The 20,350-nt window shown below is 43.6% G+C and overlaps 2 protein-coding genes and 1 long non-coding RNA gene across 10 annotated transcripts in view; 2 read left to right on the plus strand and 1 right to left on the minus strand.

Moving 5' to 3' along the window:
- LOC126960839 (cytochrome b-c1 complex subunit 7) overlaps positions 1-20,350 on the plus strand; it is a 1,171,628-nt gene that overhangs the window by 111,540 nt on the left and 1,039,738 nt on the right. The window contains exon 1 of one of the 5 annotated variants that reach the window (XM_050800603.1): positions 860-863. The exons of 3 other annotated variants lie outside the window; for them this stretch is intronic. The gene's annotated coding sequence lies outside the window, so the exon portion shown is untranslated. Of the gene's footprint in view, positions 1-859; positions 864-9,074; positions 9,079-20,350 lie in introns of those variants that run through there. One more of the 5 variants, XM_050800572.1, reaches the window with a different exon arrangement.
- Positions 10,195-16,884, minus strand: LOC126960862 (uncharacterized). The gene is made up of 3 exons (XR_007728126.1): positions 16,419-16,884; positions 14,682-14,981; positions 10,195-11,769 (listed from the first exon to the last, which is right to left on the minus strand). It is a non-coding gene; the product is annotated as an uncharacterized LOC126960862 (long non-coding RNA).
- TSPYL5 (TSPY like 5) overlaps positions 16,828-20,350 on the plus strand; it is a 321,724-nt gene continuing 318,201 nt past the window's right edge. For all 4 annotated transcript variants that reach the window (XM_050800534.1, XM_050800533.1, XM_050800529.1 and 1 more), the window contains exon 1: positions 16,828-19,169. In XM_050800534.1, the coding sequence (XP_050656491.1) occupies positions 16,961-18,214 (1,254 nt within the window). In that variant the 5' untranslated portion in view covers positions 16,828-16,960 and the 3' untranslated portion in view covers positions 18,215-19,169. The remainder of the gene's footprint in view (positions 19,170-20,350) is intronic.

Consider the following 20,350-nt stretch of genomic DNA (forward strand, 5'->3'; position numbering starts at 1 on the left):
CAGATTTTAAGCTGCAAATTAATAACCAGGCTACAGAAATAATTTTGGCTTATCTCTCTTTATGTAGTTTCTGTGCTCTTGAAATGCCACAAAATTAAGATTTTCTAAATATAGTTCTATTTTTATTTTGAGGATGGAATATTTGCAGATCTATGCAGCCTTCTTTTGCCCTCGAATTCACTGGTGCTCCAGAAAATTAACTTGAACAGAATTAACAGCTGTGTTTTCACCGTTACGATGGTTGCAGAAACTCTGGTGGCCAGATTACAAGCTCCTTGAGAGCAGGGGCTCTGTCTCATTCAGCAGTGTACCCATCAGCTTCCAGCATAATGCCAGGCTCTTAGAAGACTCAGTAAATATTTCCTGAATGAACAAAGCTTTTAAAATTATGCACAGATCTAAAACTGAATCATACCAAGTTCTAATCATATTCCCTAATTACGTTTTATTAAAAGATTTCAGAGTCACAAGGCATATGACATTGGGAAGATTGACTGGTTTCTCCCCTCCACTAGAATGCTGAGAACCTACAAACTAAGGATTAGTATTTGAGACTAGTGTTATGGTTTGATCATTTTGAGGGTTCTTTAAAGTACAATCACCACCAATTGGAAACTGTTTCTAACCAAGACCCAAAGAAAGCCATTTATTCTTTTATATTCCCTGCGCAAGTAGAAAACCTGGAATCTCAGTGTAAAAGTTGCCATGGTGGTGGGTCCATTTTGTTGAGTCATCTGCTTTTATTTAAACAATGATAAGCTTACATTTTACCACCATCAAATTTCAGTCCCAAGTCAGTTGGAGCCTCTCTTACGAGCCAGCCTGTATTACCTGTCACGAAATGCAGACTCAGTGAAAGGGGGCTGGAAGAAATGCCCTGTGCTGCTGTGTTTTGCTTGGAAAGCCTGCATTCTGGCTTCTCTTAATGACGGCTTAATTTGGAATATTTTTATGCCAGGAGATTAAATCAGGCCATCCATTAAGAAGGTAATCCATACACTTGAATTCCATTGAGAGGGAGAGAAAAGGATATTTTTTTCTCTCTTCTTTTTTCCTAATTTCCTCTTTACTTAGACTTCTGTCCTCTGTGTGGTGATGTCACTGTAGCTTTCAGTTGCTTGCTGGGGGCATGGGTATGAGCAGTTCCCTCTGCAGCCATTCCTGATTCATCTAGGTGAATCATCTGCTTGGGTCTCTGGCTGGGAGGAAGTGGTGTCACTGCACATCCCCCTCCTCCCAGGCCTCCTCTTTAATGCTCTGTATATTCACAACAGGCATGTTAAGCGGAGGCTGCCCAGGAACCTGGGAACTCATTAAGCCTCCCAAGTGCTGGGTGATCCTGGGCAGGGAGGCCTAGGGTTCTCATCCACGCAGGGCTGAACTCCTTCACCCTGCTCACCGTGAAGCCATTTATAGATTCAAATAGCTAGGGGGGAACCATCCCTTCTAGCTACATCCCAAGCAATCAGACGTCCAGGATTCCAGCTGCTTGGTCCTGCTCAGCCTCTCTGCATTGAGGTCAATTATTATAAACTATCATTTTTATAGGAATGCTCTTAATTCAGCTGTTATATAAACCATGGTTCTGTTTCTTAGCAATTTTAATTCAGATCCTTCCGGACAACAGTAATTCCTAGTTTGATCTTTCCCCCCAACCTTTCTTCTCTCTTTTTCTACTACATCCTACTCCCTGCTTACTCCTAACTTAACTGTTTCCAGATGTGTATCCTTTGGCTCTGTTTCCACCCAGCTTCTTCTATAATATGCAGTTGGACCCCGTCCACATCTCAGATGTGTTATTTATTTATGCTGAGGCATCTGGGCCTCAACACAGTCCTGTCACTGCAACGTGGCAAACTTGTGAAAAATCCAACTGGTAGCCAGCTAACAGGCTGCCCCAAACTGGCAAGCAGGAGAGGCCTTTCAAAGGTCCATAAGAGGAGGCCAAGAGAACAGATGTGATGAGACAATGGGAACCCAGGTGAAGCCAGGAGGTCACATTCTCCTATGCTGTGGCTCTTATGGGTACAGATGAGCCCAGTAACTCTGGGAGATGAGGGTTTGGTTGCTTTCAAAGCCGAGTGGTGCTGCTGCAGAATCCAAATAAATAACTCATCCTGCCTGCACAAGTTACCCAGGGAAAGCAAAGGGTTGCCACCTGTCACTTAGTAGGCTGTGGGCACCAACAACGGGAACCCAGGAGCTGAGGGATATGTGACTGTAGGGGAGGGAGCACTGGACTGGGAGCCCCAAGTCTTGGTTGTGGCTTCAACTTTCTACCCATTTTTTTCCTGACCTTAGATTAGTCTTTTAATCTGGGCTCCCATTTCCTTTTCCATGAGATAAGCACACTGGATTAAATTGTGGCATTTCACGCTTTTGTTTTTAAACATTCAAAAAAATCTTAAGTGGAAGCCTTTTATGTTTGTGCACTCAATGCTTTTGTGACAGAAAGAAGTAAAAATATAGTAAGTGTTTTTAACTAGCCTTGTTGGTGGCCATTTCAGCTCACACGTCCATCCCAAGGAATTCAAAAGGAGGTAGGGGCATCAGAGGTGTGAGTTTCCTCCATGCAACCTTCTGCACGGAGCTCACCCACATAGCCCTTCTCGGAGTCACAGAGAACAATCCTCCCCTTTTGACCCTCTCTCTTCCTCGTTTCTCCCCTGGAACCAGCCCTTGAGCTTCCTTCACCACCCTGCCTCCCCATCCCCGCCATCCACCTGCCCTTTATGATCACCCTCTTCTTCTTTGCTTCCTGCCTGATAGGGTTTGGCTGTGTCCCCACCCAAATCTCATCTTGAATTGTAGCTCCCATAATCCCCATGTGCCATGGGAGGGACCCAGTGGGAGGTAATTGTATTATGGGGGTGGTTTTTCCCCCATGCTGTTCTCATGATAGCGAATAAGTCTCACGAGATCTGATGTTTTTATAAAGGGTAGTTCCCCTGCACATGGTCTCTTGCCTGCCACCATGTAAGATAAGCCTTTGTTCCTCCTTCACTTTCTGCCATGATTGTGAGACCTCCCCAGCCACATGGAACTGTGAGTGCATTAAACCGCTTTTTCTTTATAAATTACCCAGTCCGGGGTGTGTCTTTATTAGCAGTGGGAGGACAGACTAATACACTGCCAGATGGTCATTCAGCTCCATCCTCTATGGGTGGGCCATGCAGAGCCATTAGAACCACAGGTATCTACTTGACAGACAGATCTTCTAGACCCCAAGATGGAGCCACTCTTAGCAGACAGTCTTGTATTTTTATAACAAAAAGAATACTTCTCTCTGTTAATCTACTTTAAATCTCAGTCCTGAAAGCTCCATTTCTTGTTTTTTAAAAAATAAATTTTATTGTGTATATTTGAGGTTTGCAACATGATACGAGATACGTGTAGATAGTAAAATGGTTACAATAGTGAAGCAGATTAATGTCTATCCTCTCACATGTTACTTTTTTGGCAATAAGAGCAGCTAAAATCTACTCGTTTAACAAAAATCCCTAATACAATACAATTTTATTAATTTCAGTCCTCATGTTGTACATCAGATCTGTATACTTGTTCATCCTACGTGTTTGCCATATTGTATCCGTTGACCTACATTACCCCATTTCCTCTCCCCACTCCCACCTGTGATAACTACTGTTTCATTTTCTCTGTGTCTTAGAGCTTTTAAAAAAATAGATTCCACAATATGTAAAATCATGCAATATTTATTTTTCTATGTCTCACTAATTTCACTTAGCAAGCATAATATCCTCCAAGTCCATCCATGTTGTGGCAAATGGCAGGGTCTCTTTTTCCAAGACTGAATAATATTTCATTGTGTACATATACCACATTTTCTTTATCCATTTGTTTGCTGATGGACTGAAAGCCCCCTTTCTTATCCTAGCCCTAGCTTCTGTGTATGTCAAGTCCCCAGGGCATAAGGGCGTGTAGTGGTTATGTGTATCTCTCTTGCTATTTCTGAGACACGTTTATAGCACACCAAGGGCTCTTTGAAGCACAGTTTCAGAAACACTGGACAAGATGTAATCATCATTCCCAATCTTTGAGTCCTAAGAACTGTCCTCAGAGAAGAGTGTTCTTCATCTGGATTAGAATTCTACAAAGCCTTCAGACTAAAGAGGACCTTAGAATGCCCTTACTCTTTCTCATCTGCTGCTTTGAGGGAGCTCCATAACAAGAGTCCTACCAGCTGGGAGAAAGCCTCCTTGAAGAACATGTCATAACTGCTAGTAGCACACAGCTATCCTCAGGCAGCACAACTTTATCTCTACTGGAGGAGTGTCAGACACTTTGGGTATCTGGATGAAGGAAAATTTCAGGTTCTCAGAATCTCCCTTTATACAGGTGGCCTATTCTACATAGACCCAGGAGTCCATCTGGCCTGGAGGTGAGTGCTGTGCCACTAAGGAAAGTCCAAAGTCATCTTGACTCTCTGTGATAATAATAGTTTATTGTTTTTCCTCTCATCTCAGTGAGCACAGAGCTAAGAGTCATAGCAGAGTGTATTATCATTTCCAAATATTTGCTGCCCTGCATGGTGACAGAATGATTCATCCCAGCTACATGGATATCAGGCTTGGTCACTGAGTTTGTTTTGGCCAATGAGATGTGAACAGAAATGGGGCACATCACTTCCAAATTAACACCCTAAAAGCCTCCAAGAAGTCCCACTCCATCCCTGTCTTTCCCCACTGCTAACGAACAGCAGCATCTGAGAAGGACAATCTCCCAGGCAGGGGCTGCCTCTTCAGCCAGAGTCTCAGAATGATCATGACGTGCAGGCTGCAGCAGGCCCCAGATGAACACGTAGTGTCCAATATGGAGCACGAGCAAGAAGAGACCTTTGTTTGTTGTAAGCCTCAATATATTCTGTTTTTTTTTTCTTATTGTTTAGGAGCCCTAGCTCAATTCAAACAGACCTAGGTTTGAATTTCAGCTGTAAAATCTCAGACAAATGACTTACCTTCTGTAAGCCTCAGTTTTCCCATTCACAACACGGGGATGAGGATGGCACTTACCTCATTGGATTGTTGAGACAATTAAATATGAAAATACAAGTAAGTTGCCTAGCACAGTAGCTGACACTTACAAACACCCAACAAATTCTAGCCATTTCTAATATAAAATAGAGATAGGGCACAGGAATAAAAAGGTTTGGGGGTGTATGAGAGGGAGATGAACAATTATAAAACATGACAATTGATCATTCATTTTCTTCTGACACTTCTCTGTTAGAAATGAAACTCAATAGTTTATGGCCTTGTATTAGGCAGAATAATGACCTCCAAACATCCCCAAATCCGAATCCCCAGAAACCTGTCAATGTGTTACCTTATATAGAGAAAGGAACTTTCCAGATGTGAGTTAAGTTTCTTGTGATGGGGAGATGATACTGGGTTACAAGAGTGGGCCCAGTGTTATCATGAGGGTCCTTATTAGTGAAAATGGGAGGCAGGAGGGTCTGAGTGAGAGAAGGAATTGTGATGATGGAAGCAGAAGTAGGAGCGAAGTAACTGCTGGCTGGAAGAGCCAAGGAAGGCGGACAGCCTCTAGAAGAGAGAGGAGCCAAGGGAACGGATTCTCCTCTAGAGCTTCCATCAGGAACAGAGCTGCCGACAACTTGATTTTAGTCCAGTGTGACCATTTTGGACTTCTTACCTCCAGAACTGTAAAATAATAAGTTTATGTTGTTGTAAGCCACAAAATTTGTAGTGATTTGTTAAACCAGCAATAGGAAACAAATTCAGGCCCCAATTCCCTTTTCTCTTATTTCAGCATTGTTGCTTCTTGTCAGCAGGTAGCTGCATTTTTCTTAGTTCAAAAATTATAAAAACCTGGATTAGATTTCTTTAGATCCTCATGCATACTGACTCATAAATTAGCACCCTGCCTGTGGCCACTCTTTCCTGCCAACCCCCTCCTCCATCCCACATGGTCCCACCTATCCCATTCAGCAAATATCATCTCAAAAAATCAACAAATTTTCTATCTTAATTTTAAAATGACATTTTACTTTGTTAATTGTGTGTAATTTTGGGGGTGGTTTGTCATGCATAATATTTTCCAGTTACTATTGAATAGTAAAATCAAGGCCAGAAGGCCAGACTGAATTATGCTTGCAGGATTTTTTTTTTTTTAAGTTTTAATTTTTTAAAATTTCCAACTTTTATTTTAAGTTCAGGGGTACATGTGCCAGATGTGCAGGTTTGTTACATAGGTAATCTTTGTGTGCCATAGTGGTTTGCTGCACAGATCAACACGTTACCTAGGTATTGAGCCCTGAATCCATTAGCTATTCTCCACCTGCAGGATTCTTAACATGACTTTTTCCAGAATTCTCTTCTCATAAGTGAATCCTTTCATCATCAAGAGAATATCATATAAACTCTCTTGATGATGAATGAGTTTATTTACTATAGAAATATGCAAGGCCTATGGTAATAATTTTTTTTTTGCAACATTCTTGGTTGCTGAAATCTCTTTTGATTATAAACTGGGAGAAGTGATTGTTGTCATTGGCTATGTTTGTTTTACTTTTTAATTGGTATGAGTGATGGAAGGCAAGACACAGGAGGAATATTTGCTATCTCCTTCCCAGAGGCACTTCTGTTATTTTTCAGTTCTCCTCTGTGTGGCGGGTAGGGTGCCCAGGTATTTCGGAGTCTCTCTCATGTTTATAAATCTTCTGCAGCAGCCTGCTTGGTGTTCAGTGGCATTTCTAGGATGATCCCTGCTACAGTGGGGTCCCTCCACTACAGCCGAGTCCCTCTACTACTCTTGCAATGGAACACCGGGGCTTGGAGTTAAGAGAACATGTCACAGAGGGAAGCATAAATCCCCTGGCCTCTTGAAATACAAGTCCTATGTTTAGCTACAGAACGGTAAATATTCTTTGGTTCTGAATAAAATGACCATTCCCTGTTCAAACTGCGACTTGTTTTGCATATTCTTTCCTATTGAAATAGCATGTGGCATGGGAGGAGTACCCTCTGTAAGTCTAGGTTCCAGAAATAGATCTTTAATCTTTCCTTACACCTCGCCTTGTGTTTCTAGGTCTTTTTGTTCCCCCCAGTCATTTCAGAGCTCATAGCTGTGTGGCTCCCCCGGTCTCAGAGCTCTTCGTCTCTCTGAGATTTGGTCCTAGAGAAGGGAGTCTAGTTACTTTTCACAATCAGCCTCTTTCTCTTAGAGTGTCTGCAAAATGTTGGTACACACAGTGTTCTCAGTATTCTATTAGGTTTTTACTATGATATTTCTATCCAGATTCTGTGGTGGGAGCTCTTACAAACTTACTGACACATAATTCCCTTTTATATCGTATTTTGTCTAAATATGGTTGTACCAATTTTTAGCTAGATAGCATATGAATTAGTACTGATTCATGTCCAAGACCAGCTGGAGCTTGCCTTTTTCCGAGGAAGATAAAGTGTTAGGTTTTTCTTGTCTTAGTTATGAAAAATGTCAGCTTGAACACCTGTCTGGTGTCCTAATTGTCTTAATCTGTGAAGCGGAAGGGCCATCTGGTTCACCTATCAGTTATGTAGGTATTGATTAAGATGGGGGAAAAAATCATCCAAAGAGGCAGAGTTAGTCACTCAGTCTGCCGTTCCCATCAGGAGTGTGTTAGTTGCTCAGTAAAGATCTGCAGATCCCACTGCTGAGGGCCGCAAGCAGCAAGAATGTGTCTGAGTTGGTCTTGAAAAGCCTTTGTATTGTACGGAGAAGAACATGTTTGGGGAGTCTAAACTACATATTTAAGAAAACAGGCCAGGTGTGGTGGCTCACGCCTGTAATCCCAGCACTTTGGGAGGCCAAGGCAGGCGGATTACCTGAGGTCAGGTGTTTAAGACCAGCCTGGCCAACATGGTGAAACCCTCTCTCTACAAAAAAATACAAAAAATTAGCTGGGCATGTTGGTGGGCGCATGTAATCCCAGTTACTCAGGAGGCTGAGACACAAAGATCGCTTGAACTTGGGAAGCAGAGGTCGCAGTGAGCCAAGATCGCGCCATCACACTCCAGCCTGGGCGACAGCAAGACTCCATCTCACAAAAAAAAAAAAAAGCAAGCAAGAAAAAGAAAACAGAGGTAGCATAATCACGGGTAAGCATGGGCTCATTTCTGCAATCTCTGCAGTTTGGGAGGATGAGGCAGGAGGATTGCTTGAACCTGGGAGTTAGAGACCAGCCTGGGCAACAAAGCAAGACTCTGTCTCTATAAAAGTAAAAAATAAGGCCAGACACGGTGGCTCACGCCTGTAATCCCAGCACTCTGAGAGGCCAAGGCAGGTGGATCACTTCAGGTCAGGAGTTCAAGACCAGCCTGGCCAACATAGTGAAACTCTATGTCTACTGAAAACACACACACAAAAAATTAGCAGGGCGTGGTGGGGGGGCACCTGTAATCCCAGCTACTTGGGAGGCTGAGGCAGGAGAATCGCTTGAACCTGGGAGGCAGAGGTTGCAGTGAACTGACATCATGCCACTGCACTCCAGCCTGGGCAACAGAGCAAAACTTCATCTCAAAAAAAAAAAAAAAAAAAAAAAAAAGGAAAAAATAAAAATAAAAAACCCCACACAATCATCATCTTTGATGTTTAAAATGAAAACGAATAAAAATCTTGCTTGACAAAAATATCCCTTACTTGTAAAAGCTGTCTTTCAGTTGCCATCAATTCCTTCCTTGCTTTAACAACACAAGGCGGAGTCCTACCTTGAATCATATTACCGCTATTTATTTTCAAAAGCTTCTCTGGAGTGACAGGAACAAAAATCTCTGTTCTTTAGGGGAATTCAAATAATTTCCAGACATTTGTTCATGTTTTCACTGAAAAACTTAGTTTTTAAAGAATGTGAGAATGGAACAGGCGTTGCACCGTGGAGCCCACAAGCAGAATTGTTTCATTTGGCTCTCATGGGATTTTAAAAAGTAAGAAATTTCACATAAAAATGCAGAGTTCTTCATGGCAACAATCAGTTGGAGTTGAGTGGCAACTGTCAGCCTAAGATGAGGCATAACCCGCACTCCCTCCCACCCCCCGTGACTTCCCGAGGACTGCACTGGGGGGTCACTTTATTTATTCCACCACCTGCATGACCCTGTACCTGAACCCTGACCTGAACAACCACCTCTGACATTATGGAGAAACCAAGGGGCAGAGTCACTCTGAGAGGAAAAACGTTCTACTCCACTGAGACCTAGCTTAGTCTGAATGTGAGATGGGGAGGATTTGAAGTGGGAAAACATTTGTAAAAGCAACGGACGGCATGGCTCTCAGGAGAACTCTGTACCCATTTGGTGCAGGAAACAGAATGAAATTCAGCACAGTTCATTCCTCATGTGATGTTGTCTACCACAGACAATACCCAGGCTCCAGGCACTTGTCAGGGAGAGTAATGTCAATCGAAGAAGGCAGTGTTTGCAGAGGCTGACTTTGAGATATATGTCCACTGTCTCCTCTAAATTATACAAACTGTTTCCTTGGATTGAGTCATTTTAGTTTTGGACCTAAACCACCATGGAACTGCTTTTATGCAGTGGCTCTCGGTCCTGCTCACCAGCCTAAGGCAAGTGCCACAGGACGGGCCCACAGTGCTGGATGCAGTGTCAGGATTCTACTGGGACTTTCAATCTTGACATTCCTCTCTGGGTTAAGCATTGTAAATAAATGTGTTTTCCCTGAGAATCTGTCTTTTCCTTTCTTTCTTAATATTACAAACATTATAAATGTTATACCACATCTGATTTCTGTCTTTGCACTGCTGGATAAAAGGTCAGAGTCCAATCTGTGGCCTGCTTTTAGCAAGTATATCAAACACAATAGAATTGAATGCATTTGGCACTTTACTTTGTTTTGTTCTTTTCTGGATTTCCCAGCCCTTAATTTTCCTTTGTCCTTCTTCTTGAATATTCATTTTTAAGTGCTTTTAAAAATGTCTTATTGCTACCAAGTGTTATACAAATACAGAATAAATAACTAAAGTGGGCATTCCAGAAGCCAAGGGGTATCTTCAATTAAATTAGCCCAGGTAAAATAAATTGGAACCATGAAACCCCATATGTATGGACACTAATTGATTACACATATGATTGAACACAATGCTTGCCCATTCATTTTAAATTCAACTTTATTTTATCTTTGTTCATTTCTCTTACGTCCTAGGTACAAACTCCTAGCTCCATGGAAACGATGACTTGTTTATCTGATAAAGTCGGGGGAGGGTCTTCTAATTGGTTTCTCTCGCCACCGAAGCTGCTTGGCTGGTGTCTGGGATGTCGCAGGTTATCTAACTCCTCGACCTTACCCCAGGACCCTAACTCCATGCAGGTCCTGGCCATTCTCTGAAGCAGTTTGCCTTCATCACTCTCAAAACCATCCAGGACCTTAGAGTACATGAGGTGGATATGATTGCAGTTTGTGTTTTCCATCTTGCTGTTTCTCAACGACATCTGGCGTATTCAGGTCCTGTCGGGATCTTTACCCCTCAATTAATCTTCCAAGTGAAAAATTTGCAACTTCACTTTTTTCTTTAGTATATTTCTACACTAGTAATTGATGTGTTGTATTTGGAGAAAAAAAGAGGGGTAAGAGTGTATCTGTATGTATGTATAACAGTAAAGATATAAACAAATATGGTATCAGCATTATTGAGTGGCATAAAAAGAGATGGTAGGGAAGAGAAAGACCTTGCATCCCTGCTGTTTTCTGCACTAGAAAACACGTGGTGGTGTTGACTGAGAACAACTTGTTTTTGGTTTGGAAATTGATGAGGTTTGTTTGGTGCAGGAATGGCTTTGGAGTAATTCAGGAAGAAGGCACTGTGCAGCTTACATATAAAGCAAGTTCAGTTTCTGCAACCTGAAGCTTCTGGTCTGGTTGGAGGTAAAAGGCTTGCATATGTAACCCAATTGGAGAAGAATTTAAGTGTATGATAAATTACTAAATTATGTACTAAAAGTAGTAACTGCAATAAATGGAGTGTACCCACAGTTCTAAATTTAACTCATAAGCAATGAAAGAAAGACTTTCTTGGAGAGCACTCAGTTTTGCTTTTGAAGTTACTCTTAACTGTAGTAAAAAATGCTCATATTTCGAGTATCATGGATTTCTTGATTTTTTGCAATCATATTCTATGAAGTCTTCTTTTAATACATTTTGCTATTCTCTAAAATTATTAATATGACTTATTTTCTAGGGAGTTTTAAAGTCACTTGTTTCTTGAGTTTCTTTAGCTTTAGTGTTATATGGCTACATCCATCAGATACTGGGTCTGGTCCAGAAAATACTATTGTAGTGAATATAATTTTTTATAGTTATCACAATTTATAACATCCAGATGAATTTAACCATGGCAATTCAGGTAACTTGGTAACTTACTACTTGAAATTCTAGTTTCTTTGAGGCAAATATATACTCATTTAGGGTGTTCCCCATTTCTTTTCTCCATCTTCTTAGGGGCCAAGGGTTATCCATCTCATAACTGGTGAAAAGGTTTCTGGTGTGCATCTCATCTTCTGTCTTTGCTGACCTCTGCTGAAGCTTAGCTGGTCTTGCCTAATCTTTGGGATCTGCCTCTACTTTTATTGTGTCTGTTGATGTGGCACATCACCATGGTATCTGATGACCAAGACTTTTACTCTGCAACTTCTGTACCTACCTTGCAAGACCCAGTTGAACTCCATCTGCTCTTAGCCAACCTCTGGACCTCTCTTAGCAAGCCTGAGGAACATATGGCTGCCCTTCCACTTCATTCTGGGACTGCAAAAGATTGGGAGTGGGGTGCTTAGAGGATGAGAGAGGCCATTTCAGAACTTTGTTACCCTGTACATACTTTTATACTGCCTTGGCTGCCCTTTGATGGTGTGGAGCCCTCTGAGAAAAGCCCTTTCTTGTCTGAGTTTCAATTGTCAAGCTGGGAACTAATTCTCCCTATTCTCATACCTCTGTCTTGTCCAGAGAAGGTGGTCTTTACTGATGCTCCAAGGGTATTGACCCATGTGGCGGTCACTGTGGTCACTGTGAGAAGCATTTCTCAAGACTCTACACCAACTATTCACTCTCTGAATCTTTTCCAAGTTCCTTGACTCCAGACCCGAAAAGGTTCTTATCTCCTCTTTGTGTAGCAGAGAAATGGCTTGTATAGCATCACGTTTTTCCTCTTCTATGGTTAATGTTATAAACTCTATGCTGTTAGTGCTCCAGGACTTACTTATCTTTGGAGAGCTAAATACACACACACACACACACACACACACACACTCACACACAGTGACAGTAGAGGCAGTGTGTGTGTGTGTGCATGTGCACATTTAGCTCTTCAAATATATATCAAATATATATTTTTCTCTTTCCATGCTATCGTGTCTTACCCTCTCAAGAGCCCATTTTGAAATTCAAAGTGAAGAATCTGACTTGCTGAAATTCTGCTTGCTGGGTTCTTTGTCTTTTTTCCCTTTTCTAGAACAAAAGCCTTAACCTAAGATCTTTTTTAATGGTTAAGATGTTGCAGGATAAAAACAAAATGCTAAGAAGAAAGAATACATCAGGAAATATTTTTAAATATTTTATAGCTACATACAGGATATGAACTGAAATAACTTAGGTGGTCTACCATAAAATTTTGCTCTTTGGCGAGGAACTGGGAAGAAGCTAGGCAAATTTCTCAAGATGTTAAGCTCAAATAGTCTTGAAATTTATCATAAGAGGCAGATTTTTCTCTCCCTCCCTCCTTGACTATGAAAATATTTCTTAGGACACTGCCTTCTTTTCCATGCCCTTTAGTGACCTGGGAGGGTTGGTTGGCAAAATCCCACACAGTAAGCAATACTCACTGCTATCTAATAGACTTAAACTATCTCCTTGGGGAAGAATAGAAAAGTCCTGTGGCTAAAAATGTCAAGTCTGGATCCTAAAGCTCTACAAGAGAAATGATGGGGAATGTTTTTCCCTTCGCTGGGGAATAGGCTGGATGACGAATGTCTTTTTCCCAGCTTGTAAATTTCTATGATTCAAAGAAAACAGATATCAAAAGGAATGGAGAAAGCACAATATGCAGAGAACAAAAGTGAAGACTCTTTGTTCTAATACTTTGAATTACATACACACAAACACATATGCATATACATACATATAGACATAATACACATAAACGTTTGAAAAATATTTCATGAATTTCTAATAAATATTTGCTAATAAAGAAATATTACACTAGAAATAATCAACTAAATGCTTATATTACCATGAACTTAAGCCTGCAGATATTGGAAGAAGTTCACAACACTCCTGGATCTCTGAGTTCGTGACAGTAAACTTGCATTTCTTTCATAATATAAACAGGATGCTTATGATAAATGCAGTGCAAATAGAGATGTTTCGTTCTCATCATGGGCTGTTGAAACTAAATTTATGTTGAGTATTGCTATGCCAGGTATATTGTATACCCCATAAATAAATGACTCATAACTAATTGATGTGTGTATTATGTGTATATGTATATCTACATATGTGTGTGTATATATATTTAATATACATAATTTTTTAACATTAAAAGGTATTTTTACCCACTAGAGAGAGAGTTTTAATCTATTAAGCCATAATTTTACGTCATGTATTATTAATTAAGAGCATGGTGCTGAAGTCAGATCGCTTTGGCAAAAAACATTTATTAGCTGTGTGACCTTGGGCAAGTTACTGAACCATTTTGTGTGGCAGTAACTTCCTCTCCAAGACGAGAACAATAATTGCACCTGCCCTATGGGGTGACTGCAGAGATTAAATGAGTTAAGGCATAGCACTATATAAAGTATGAAATAAATGTAAACTTTCATTATAATTACTGGTATGTGCAAGGCCCCATGCTAGGTGCTCTGAGAGATAAAAGTAAAAAGAGACACGGTCTCCACACTTACATAGTTTACTATCCAATTAGGAACACAAACTACAGTTCCACATAGTTAAATATTAATACCCAAGAAGAAAACACACAGTCCAGTTCAGCAGCACAGACGAAACTTTCAAATACAAAAGCCATGGGGAACTGGTGACTTAGAGCAGAGGGGCATTTTTATAAAAAGTGTCGGTCTCACATTTATTTCCCTTCATCTGATGCTTATCTCTTTGACATGATGAAAAAAGGTTCAAGGCAGATTGTATAATAAACACATTGCAATGGCCCAGCCCTGTGTTAATCCTGCAGTGGTTTAGCCATTGGTGACTGCCACATGACGCAGATGCTGACGCTGGATTAAGACTCTTGACAACAGAGATGGGGTGATCTGTGAGTGTTCTAAGAAGTGGGCCAACCCATCAATGTCAAGTCTACAGAGGGATGGCAAATGCATCAGCTGATTTTTTAATTTTTTTCTGAGATTTATGGAGAGTTTCAGGCTGTGATTATCCAGCTTTAAAAGTAATTTTATAAAATAACTGGTACAAAACAGGGTGTGCCCCACTGCCAAATGAATACTACAGTTAACAAGTGCTCTGTGAGATCAAGGACAAGGCTGCTTATTGTGGTCTGGGGTGATTACAGAAGGCCTTGGGAAGAAATTATTATGAAAAGGCTTTCAATAAGAATTTAAGATAATCCTTAAACTAATTAATCCCTTTTAAGTCAAATATTAATTCTCCCAACTTAATTTTTAAATTTGTCACTGTAAATTTTTACTTACAGACTGTCCCCGAATGGTGCTCTGTAACAAAATATTATTTTTTGGCTAAATTATGAGTTTAGTAGGTTTCCATGAGTTCATCTGAGACTACAGCATCCATAGCATTGCTTCTGTGGGAAAACGGGAGCTATTCTGAACTTCAGACAATCATTGACAAATCCATTTTTGATAACTCTGCTGATTGGTTCTTTCTTTCAACAGGTATTTATTAAGTGCTCTTCATATGTCAGACACTGTTGCAGGCACCGAGGATACATCAGTGAACAAAACAAAAATCTCTTCCCTTATGGAGCTGACATTCTAGAGAGAAGAGAGAGTTAAGAAGCATAATAAATAATTGGTATAGTGTGTTGGAATAAAGAAAAAGTAGAGAAGGGTAAAAGGGATGGGGAGGGTGGCAATTCTAAATAGGATGGTCATTGAGAAGGTGACATTTAAGCAAAGTGTGAAGGCAGCAGGCCAAGGCCACCGACCACATTAGGAAAGAGCATTTAAGGCAGAAGGAAGAGCGGGTGCGAAGGCTCTGAGGCCGGAGTTTACCTAGTGAGTTTAAGAACAGCAAGGCCGCTGTAGCTAGAGGTGGGAGAGAGGAGAGAGAAGATGAGGTCAGAGAGGTAACTCATGTAGTGGCAGGTAGGGGACTTGCCAGATCATACAGCGCCTTGCAGGCTATTCTGGAGCTTTTGAGAAAATGAGAGATCACTTGTATTAGGCTGGATTAAAATAGGGCCATCTGTATAAAAATAATTCCTCTTTAAATTGTCTCCTTAAACTTAGGGGTATATACAAATAACCCAGGATCTTGTTAAATTCAAATTCTGACTTAGTAGGTCCGGGGAAAGACCTGAGATTCTGCATCTTTAACAAGCTTTCAGGTTATATCAGGCTGCTGGTCCACAACCACACTTTGAGTAATGAAGTCCCAGGGGCTTTTTGGCTTATCTCTCCACCAGCTGGTTACAAGGGCCTTTTTGTTCCCTTTGAGCCTGAAAAGACCACCTCAAAAGGTTTTTCTTTATATTTTTACATTAGCCATGCATCCCCTCACTATTCATGGTCCTATTACCTCGCTAGTAAGAGCGTGGTCCAGAGCTGCCTCCGGGACTATGAGGGAGGTTGTCTGGCTGTTTCCATGCACAGTGTAAGAAGTTCCTAGGGCTTCTGCAGTGCCACGTGGAGGCTCTGCTTCTGAACCTCGATCTGCTCCCTGAATAATAATTTCACCTCTGACCACATTCTTGTCTTACTCCAATGACAGGAGCTCTAATACAGGTCTTCACTCCTGATCCTATACCTAGTGATAGGTACCTATACCTCAGTTCTGTAAACTGAGGCAGCTGGGGGACTTGGGTGATGTTCCCAGGCAGAAGAGGTGGTCAGGTGGTCCATGGAAGCCTGTCTGTTAAGGAGCAAGGCTGACTTCTTAAGATCCAGCCCAGTAACTGACAGTGGAACAAATCTGGAAGGACTTGCCATTTCCTAGTATAAAGCATAGGATACAGAGTCCCATGGGCTTGAGTTTGAATTGTGCTTCCATCCCTTACTGTGTAACCTGGGGAATGCGCCTGGGTGTCTCTGAGCTGCAGTTTTCTCATCTGGAAAATGGGAATGATACCAACACCTCCTTTGTAAATTGAGATAATGCATTTAAAGCACCTAGTAAAGTGCCTGGCACAAATGATACAAAATACTAGTTGCTATTATTTTTGTAATTTCTACTACCATCCCACTACCTACCAAATCGCTTTGACGCCCGGCATTAGAGCATCCACCTTTACGTTCTCTGGAGTTAAGGTACCAGAGCAAATCCCTCAGCAAAGGTGTTCAAAGAGAGACACACAGGCCTGAGCACTTTCTTCATGACAGATGTCACAAGAGATAACTGGAGGAGCTGAAGATGTTTAGTTTAGAAAACAGGTGATGGGGGACAGGTGGTGATGGCTTTTAGCGTTGCCTTGTTCAGCGAGACCCTGAGGGCACGATGAGACCGCGGGGAAGAAATGAAAGGGCAGCATCCCCCGGGCGCGTATCAGAGAAACTCGCTAAGACCGAAAGCGAGTCCGCGCGAGATGGGGGTGGGAGCGCCCGCGGGGGTCGTCTCCTGCGCAGCCGCAGCGGCGGCGCCAATCACGGGGCGCATCCCGTTCTCTCGCGACGGTACAGTTGTACGGTCGTGACGTCGGCAGTTGCTGTGGAGAGACCCGCTCGGTCCCGACCGTGAGCTGGCGTTAGGAGCCGCAGGGTCACAGCGTGGCTTTGAAGCCGCCTCTGCCACCACCATGAGCGGCCGAAGTCGGGGTCGAAAGTCCTCCCGCGCGAAAAACCGGGGCAAAGGCCGCGCCAAAGCCCGAGTCCGCCCTGCTCCGGACGACGCCCCGCGCGACCCGGACCCTTCACAGTACCAGAGTCTCGGGGAAGACACCCAGGCGGCACAGGTGCAGGCTGGCGCGGGGTGGGGTGGCCTGGAAACCGCTGCGTCCGCGCAGCTCCTCCGGCTGGGGGAGGAGGCCGCCTGCCGGCTCCCCCTGGACTGTGGCCTCGCGCTGCGGGCCCGAGCTGCGGGGGACCGCGGGCAGGCCGCGGCCAGGCCCGGCCCGGGAAAGGCCGCATCTCTCTCGGAGCGCCTGGCCGCAGACACTGTCTTCGTGGGAACAGCGGGAACCGTGGGAAGGCCGAAAAATGCCCCCCGCGTTGGAAACCGGCGTGGCCCTGCCGGGAAGAAGGCCCCAGAAACCTGTAGCACCGCGGGGAGGGGGCCTCAGGTCATAGCTGGTGGCAGGCAGAAGAAAGGGTCGGCAGGGGAGAATGCCTCGGTCTCAGCTGGGGAGGAAAAGAAGGAAGAGAGGGATGCAGGGTCGGGGCCCCCAGCGACGGAAGGCAGCATGGATACGCTGGAGAACGTGCAGCTGAAGCTGGAGAACATGAACGCCCAGGCGGACAGGGCCTACCTTCGGCTCTCCAGGAAGTTTGGGCAGTTGCGACTGCAGCACTTGGAGCGCAGGAACCACCTCATCCAAAATATCCCGGGCTTCTGGGGGCAAGCATTTCAGAACCACCCCCAGCTAGCATCGTTTCTGAACAGCCAAGAGAAAGAGGTACTGAGCTACTTAAACAGCTTGGAAGTGGAAGAGCTCGGCCTTGCCAGATTGGGCTACAAAATCAAGTTCTACTTCGATCGCAACCCATATTTCCAAAATAAGGTGCTCATCAAGGAATATGGCTGTGGTCCTTCTGGCCAGGTGGTGTCTCGTTCTACTCCAATCCAGTGGCTCCCAGGGCATGATCTCCAGTCCGTAAGCCAGGGAAACCCAGAAAACAACCGTAGCTTCTTTGGTTGGTTTTCAAACCACAGCTCCATTGAGTCTGACAAGATTGTGGAGATAATCAACGAAGAATTGTGGCCCAATCCCCTGCAGTTCTACCTTTTGAGTGAAGGGGCTCGTGTAGAGAAAGGAAAGGAAAAAGAAGGCAGGCAAGGTCCAGGAAAGCAGCCAGTGGAGACTACTCAGCCTGGGGTGAGCCAGTCCAACTGATCCTGCACAAGTCTCCCTGCTACCTCCTGCTGGGCTGTTCCTGGTTGACTACATATTTGGCGCTCTGCCTTCTCTTCATGTTGGTCTCTGTGTACTATAGACCCTTTGGACTTTAGTTACAAGAATATGGCGTTTATGATCATGTTCTTTTGCCTCCCATAGCCTCTTGCTTTTCTACGTTAGTGTCACATGTTATGTGATCGCACCCGGACTGTTCATATGTTAAGCACACGTACTTTAGATGTGTGCTGCCTTTTATCTACATTGCCTGGACCTTGTTCTTGGCTCTGGCCTTTCCTACTTGTCTTTAACATGGACACTCATGAGTCATCCTCCAGGACCACCAGTGCATCCTCAAGCTCTGCTCCTTCAGGGCCGGTGACTTGCTGGACTTCGTGTTCATGCTGGCCGTGCATGTCATCTATGCAAGCGTTTCCATTGCCACTGCAGAATGAAGCCAGTGCACATGGTATTAGTCATCACCTAGAACTTACTGTTCTGTGGGTCTGGGGTCACCAGCTAAGATGTCACCTACTTTATTTCTGGCTTTGGCCTGTGGTCCGTGAGACCCATCCTGCTTGATGTTCTGCAGAATGGCACTTAACTGCTGGGCATGCATGAAGTTAAGGGCAAGAAGCAGTATGCCATGTATTCTGTACCATCATGTGTCTCTTCTTGCTTCTGGGCCCTTCTACTGGTGAACTTTAATCTCATCAGGATCTTCCCATGCCGTGTCACTATCAAGCCATTAAGTTTTGTCTGGGTTGCTGTCAGCCCCAGTTGGCTTCCTGGTCAACAAGGACCTCAAGAACTGCCTGTGGACTGAGGCCCCCTACCAGTGCATGAGACACACACCTACCCTCCCCAGCTTTCCAGGAACCCTACTGGCTGCCAGACTGATGGGCGGGCTGGTATGTGTGGACATGTGTTCACCGTCATTATGCTGTGGCTGCAGGTGAGGGTGAGGACTGGGCCTATATAGAATCCAGATACCGCTGTCAACTTCCCTTATTCCCTTCTAAGACATGAGCAGAGTGCTATAGTAGGGGTTCTGGGGAAGAGGTATTTCTGATTTGTGGGCCTCTGCTTGCTTGACTTCAGGTCACTCACACTTCTTACTTCACTTGCCTGCCTTCCTCCATCCCTCATTTCCTCCCTCATTATTCTTTCCTCCCTCCCTTTCTTGGTAGCCTGCTTTCCTCTCCTTGCACCTTCCCCTTCCTTTTTTCCTTATTCCTTTTTATTTTGTTTAAATAGTACCACAGAGAAAACAACTGAAAAACCACATTTTTCTACATACAGCTAGGGAGATATCTGAGAACTTGGCACTGCGCACATATACTAGATTGAAAGAGAGTTGAGGAAACCAGAAGGCCAAGTGGATCTGCTGGCAGACCCTGAACCTGTCTCCCGGGCTTGCTCTACAGTTCTGAAGTTGAAAAACTGTTTCATGCCTAGCATCTGCTCGAGTGATAAACCCCAAGGCAGCCATATCATAGACTAGTGTTTACTCTTGTTTTGACTTTGTTTTAATACTCCCTAAGACTCAAGTGCCTCCTGCTGTTTCCTCCTTTGTGGTAGCCTCTGGCCATCTGGACCTCAACCCCCAGCTTTCCCATTTTCAGCAGTCCTTTGCTCTCTTTGCTTCTACCTCAAATAGCCCCGGGAGTGGGTTTTAGTCTCCATTATGGAGTATCTCAAGCTTCTCCTGGGGGATGGGGATGGGAATGGGCAGAATCTGTTTCGGATCTCCAGATTATTTCCAGTGGGTTTAAAAGCGGAGCTGGGCCTTTCCCTCTCTTATCCCTGAGGGTGGGGAAGAAGGACTGTATCTACGCCCGTTCTTCCCTACCTTCTCTTTTGTTAGGGAGACCTCATTCTAAGTTCCTCAGGAGAGACCTTGACTTAAAGTTGTAGCAAGGGTGTGCTAGGCTGGGGATTTGGAGCAAAACCATCGAGTAGGCATGATACTGGTATGGTGTGGGCCTGGCAAATCAGACAGAAATGGCTTGAAAAGCCGCAGGGGGAGCATGCCTGTCTCTCAGTGATAGAGTATGGGAGGGACCTCCTTAGCTTGGAAAAGGAGAGTTGAAGAGGTTATGGACAAATAGGATGCCTAGTTGAGGGTGTTTCCAA

The sequence above is a fragment of the Macaca thibetana genome, chromosome 8, assembly GCF_024542745.1.
Source record: "Macaca thibetana thibetana isolate TM-01 chromosome 8, ASM2454274v1, whole genome shotgun sequence".
Lineage (NCBI taxonomy): Eukaryota > Metazoa > Chordata > Mammalia > Primates > Cercopithecidae > Macaca > Macaca thibetana.